At 44.5% G+C, this 4,721-nt stretch overlaps 1 protein-coding gene across 1 annotated transcript; it reads left to right on the top strand.

The window, feature by feature from the left end:
- The first annotated feature begins 686 nt into the window (after positions 1-686).
- On the top strand, positions 687-2,381 carry LOC136843992 (selenoprotein V-like). Its single transcript, XM_067113008.1, has 2 exons — positions 687-788; positions 1,995-2,381. Exons 1-2 carry the CDS (start codon positions 687-689, stop codon positions 2,379-2,381), a joined length of 489 nt encoding a protein of 162 aa, XP_066969109.1.
- The last annotated feature ends 2,340 nt before the right edge of the window (positions 2,382-4,721 follow it).

The raw sequence follows: 4,721 nt of genomic DNA, 5'->3' as shown, positions 1-4,721 counted from the left end.
TATATATATATATATATATATATATATATATATATATATATATATATATATATATATATATATATATATATATATATACAGTATGTATATATATATATATATATATATATATATATATATATATATATATATATATATATATATATATATATATATATATATATATTAGATAAGAAGTAAAATTGTGACTGAAAATATCATTAAAGAAACGCTAGGCCACTTGTATGCAACCCAGTTACAGAGAAGAGAGAGTTAGTAACCTTTACACAAGCTTTTGATATCTACCGGGTGATGGCTTGCATGACTTTCACATAGGCAAGCTAGGAAAAGTGAAAAATGAATTACGAAGTGTTGTAAAAGGAAACAGTGCGAGTATTTAATCCCTGTGTTATCCAGACAATTTGTCATCTCGGATTTTTAGTTAGGCACATGTTAGGACCCACGTGGGTTACCCAGCAATTTTCGTATCGCTGGAGTTAAAACAAGAGAGAAAGGATAACAGAGAAGAACAAGGAAGAAAAGGAAAAGGGAAGATCACGAAAAAAAAGAATAAACCTGCAAATGAGGAACAAGAAAGAAAGGATAAGAGGGAAGAACAAGAAAGACAGGATAAACTGGCAAGGGAAGAACAAGAAAGAAAGGATAGGATTGAGTGGGAGGAAAAGCAGTGGGCCCATGAGCTCCAGATGACCCAGATTGGCACTACCAGCTCCACTCCAGCTCCTGGCTCGTCCGCATTCGCCCAGGCTCATACCTTCGTGCCCAGATGGTCCGAAGCCAAGCCCGAGGTGTGGCTTGATCTGGTGGAAAGATTCCTTGGAGCGTTTCCACTCACTCCCACAGAAGTTTCTTTACTCATGGGAAAGTACCTCAGAGGAAAGGGTCTAGTTACCTTCAACATCCTCCCCTAGGATGATTAAGAAAAACTGATGGAAGTGCAGAAGGTGATTTTCAAGGTGTATGAAATCATCCCCGAATGTTGGAGACAATGCTGGAGAAGCCAGATAAAAGAAGCAGGTCAGACCTGGTCTGACTGGGTGTACCAATCAGATAGGACCCTCAATAAATGGTTAGAGTCCCTTGGCGCTGCCTCTGCAGAGGACATCCTCGAGCAATTTAAAATAGAGAATTTCTGGTACTATGCCTCTCCTGTGCTCGCCACCCACGTCTGCAAGAAGGTTCCCATGGCCCTAGTGGAGTGCTGTCACTTCACGGACACGTGGGACACACATCACACCCTTGCGAGCTCGTTGGGGCAGAAGATCTGCCCTCCGTCTTTCACCTCCGGCATTCCACTGCCCAAGAACTGGCATTCATAGAAGCCCATTGTATGTGGATTCTGCACGAGAGCTGGACATCCCACAGAACAGTGCTGCTTGAAGGCTAGGAATCAGCCAGAAAATCCTGCTAAGTCCCCCAATGGGATCACGCCAAACCGAGCCACGTCTGGCCCTGGGATGAACAACAAAGAGCCTGCTCCCTCCAACGAGACAGTGCCAAGCAAAGATTACAGCAGGAATTATTGCACAGCTTGTAAGGTTCAGGGGCACTCCACTCTATGGGCATAATGCCTTTGTAAACCGAATCCACCCGCCATTGCTTTGGCAGTTACAAATCCTAAAACCTTAGGCCCCCTCCAGCCGAAGGTCCCATAGCTGTGGCACCTCCCCAAGTTAACTACCCTGCCCACCAGGTCACAGCATTCGATGACACTGGCGCACAAATCTCCCTCATAAGGGATGATAAGGTTCGCTATGGGGCCACCATTGACAGACGTAACCTTATCACAATGGAGGGTATCAATCGAATGACAGTGATTCTCCCCACCATCAAGCTAGGGGCCACAAGACCTCAAAGATCATAACTCTGTACTCTTGCAGTAGCTGCTTACCTTCCTGGAGGCTATGACCTCCTCCTGGGACAGGACCTCCGGTCCCCTCATACTTGACAAAAATAAAGGGTCCTAACCCTCCACAACTAAATAAAAAACCAAGAGGCCTCAAGGACCTGCCTTAAACCCGCTGCCAGTGCCACTTGAGTGCCCTGAGCAGTGCCAGGCTCTGACCATCTTAACCGTCGAGCCCCTGCCAAATCAAATTCCAGTGACAGGCCCTGACCCAGTGCCAGTGCCAAGGCACACCCTGACTCTCCCTCTCAGAGATCCAAAACTTGACACAGAACTTCTGCCAGTGCCACCTGAGTGTCTTGGACAGTGCCACGTTCCGCCCATCGAGGACATCGAAAAAATTCACGATTTAGTTCCTGTGCCTGGGCCTGTTTCAGTGTCAGTCCCAGAGCACGCCATAGATCTTCCTCCGAGGTACCCCAGTCTGGGTTGCCTCTCACCCTCTGGCTTGGCATCACTGCCAGTGCCAGTGTGAGAGCCAATTCACAGTTTACTCGGGTCCCCTCGGGATTCCTCTGACCACAGTGGGAGCTCACCCAAAGGTGCAGCCTCGCAACCCGTGCCTGAGCTTGCCATGGTGATCTGCAAGCCTCTCAGGTCCACCATGACCTCTTCCTTTCTTTCCCAGTCCCCAGCAGACACGACCATGGGTAAGGATTCTACCATGTCTCAAATGGCCGATGAACTCAAGGAACGACAACGACTGGTAGTTGAGCTTGTAACGAATGTCCCTACTTCAGCTGTCAAATAAGCCAGAACAGGTGGCACTTCTATGTCTTCCTCAGACTCGGTTCCACCAATTACCCTACCAAGGAGGTCCACAGAAGAAAGGTCACGGGCACAGATAACTCCAGGTAGCCCAATGAGAGCCGTTGAGCTCTACTCTCTTGGCACCTCTATCCAGAGGAGGATGCCAGGTTCTTTCCCCCTGTATATTCTTATAACTTTGTGATTTAACTTCTTCTTGTATTATTTCCTTTTATTACTTTCATTATTTTTCTTTCTTTTCTTTCCAGTCTCTTATTTTAATATTTTCTTAGCAAGTCTTGCCCATTCATGATTCCTTTTGTAAAAGCCTTATGAATGGTTCTTCATATTACTTTGCTTCCCACTCTGCCAATACAGAGTGCAATTGCCAGATTCTTTAAATACCACAAGTCCTTTGACTAACTTTTCATGCATACAAAGGCATGGTACATTTTCAACTGAATGTAACAGAGCCATCAGGCCTTGACCGCATGAATGCCACTCCTGGCACAGTGCCATTACCATCGCCTTAGGTAGATGCTCCTGCCAGCGGGGTTGCACCCTCTGACTGCCTTTTAATGCCCTTTGGGGCTAAGGAATGAACTTAGCCATCTCTCATAGGCTAAGGAATGTAATTCTGGTACATTAATCATAACTTTTACTTATTCTTACATCTGTCATCTATTTTCCTCGTAATTCAAATACCGAGTCCGTGACTCAAAAAGCCCATGTACTTTACACACTTGTCTGTCCTTCATTGTACTTAGCTTCGTGCCGCAAGGCACCCGTGTTGTTAGTGCCACTTCTGGCACTGTGCCGTCGCCTCAAGTACATGGCAACACCTAACTTAAGACCATGTATACTTCATTGTAATGCCTCATCAAGGCAAACTAGCGGCATGTCTTTGACTGTGTAAAAATTACTACTAAAAGCTAAGTGCATGATTATTTTCAAGATTTACCAGAAGGAAATCACTTAAAGTTATTGTATATTAATATTTACGATAGCTTTCTCATATTTGTAACAGTTCCTGTTCTAGAATAACAGTAGCTTATGATTTATTGTATTTTAATAATTCCAATAATTTACTCATACTTCTGTAACAAATTTATGTTTGAAAGTGCAGTAATTTAATGTTAAAACCATTTCTTTTACTGTGTGATTAAAGTAAAACATTAAATTCATTGTCAAGTAAATTTGCAAACATCTCCTGTGAAGCAGAGAAATTTAGTTTAATGAAAACACATGAATGTCATTAAAGAGAAAAGTAGAGTAACATACAGCATTGTCAGCTAGAAATTGCTTGAATTGGTAGACATCCACAACCAAATGAAGGTGCGAGATGTAAACTTAGGTGGGCAGTTGCTATATCTTCCCAAGCAACCCACCTTCCAAAGTTTTAATATAGAATCTTTAATAAGAAATACTGTGCTTTACTTAGCACCACCTGACAAGAAAGAGCAGGAAATATTGGCCCCTCCCCAAATCCTTTAACTGCACTCTCTCTCTCTCTCTCTCTCTCTCTCTCTCTCTCTCTCTCTCTCTCTCTCTCTCTCTCTGTAAACACGTGACTGCCGGAAGATCCTTTGTTTCAGAACGCGGAGCCACGGGAAGATTAATCTTGGCCAGAGGAACCGGAGATACGGATTAACAAAGAGGCGAGGGCCCCGTAGAATCATGCAGTCTTGATTGACCACAAGGTGACCCTGAATCAAAATGATGTGCATGCATAGAGGAACGACGCTAGCCCCATCTGGACAGGAAAGCATCCTAATTCTGGAGCTGAGGTCTTAAAGGGACCGACCCTAGGAATGAGAGGTCAGAGACATCTGGATGCAGTCGAGACACAGCCCTCTCCCTTGCCTCCCGCCCCCGCTCAGAGCGCCGTGTCCCTCCACAATGTCCACCTTGCCAGGCCTCAGTCTTATTACCAGAAAGCCCCATAAGTCCTCCTCCAAAGCCATTCTACGCCGAAGGTAAAGTGCCCTGTTTCCAAAGGTTCTTTCATTCAGTCACATAATTTGAATTCTCTCATTTAACTTCCAACTTTATTTTCAAGTGCCAGTGT

Source organism: Macrobrachium rosenbergii, chromosome 12 (genome assembly GCF_040412425.1).
Source record: "Macrobrachium rosenbergii isolate ZJJX-2024 chromosome 12, ASM4041242v1, whole genome shotgun sequence".
NCBI lineage: Eukaryota > Metazoa > Arthropoda > Malacostraca > Decapoda > Palaemonidae > Macrobrachium > Macrobrachium rosenbergii.
The sequence above is the reverse complement of the archived record's forward strand: the minus strand, read 5'-3'. Positions and strand labels throughout refer to the sequence as shown.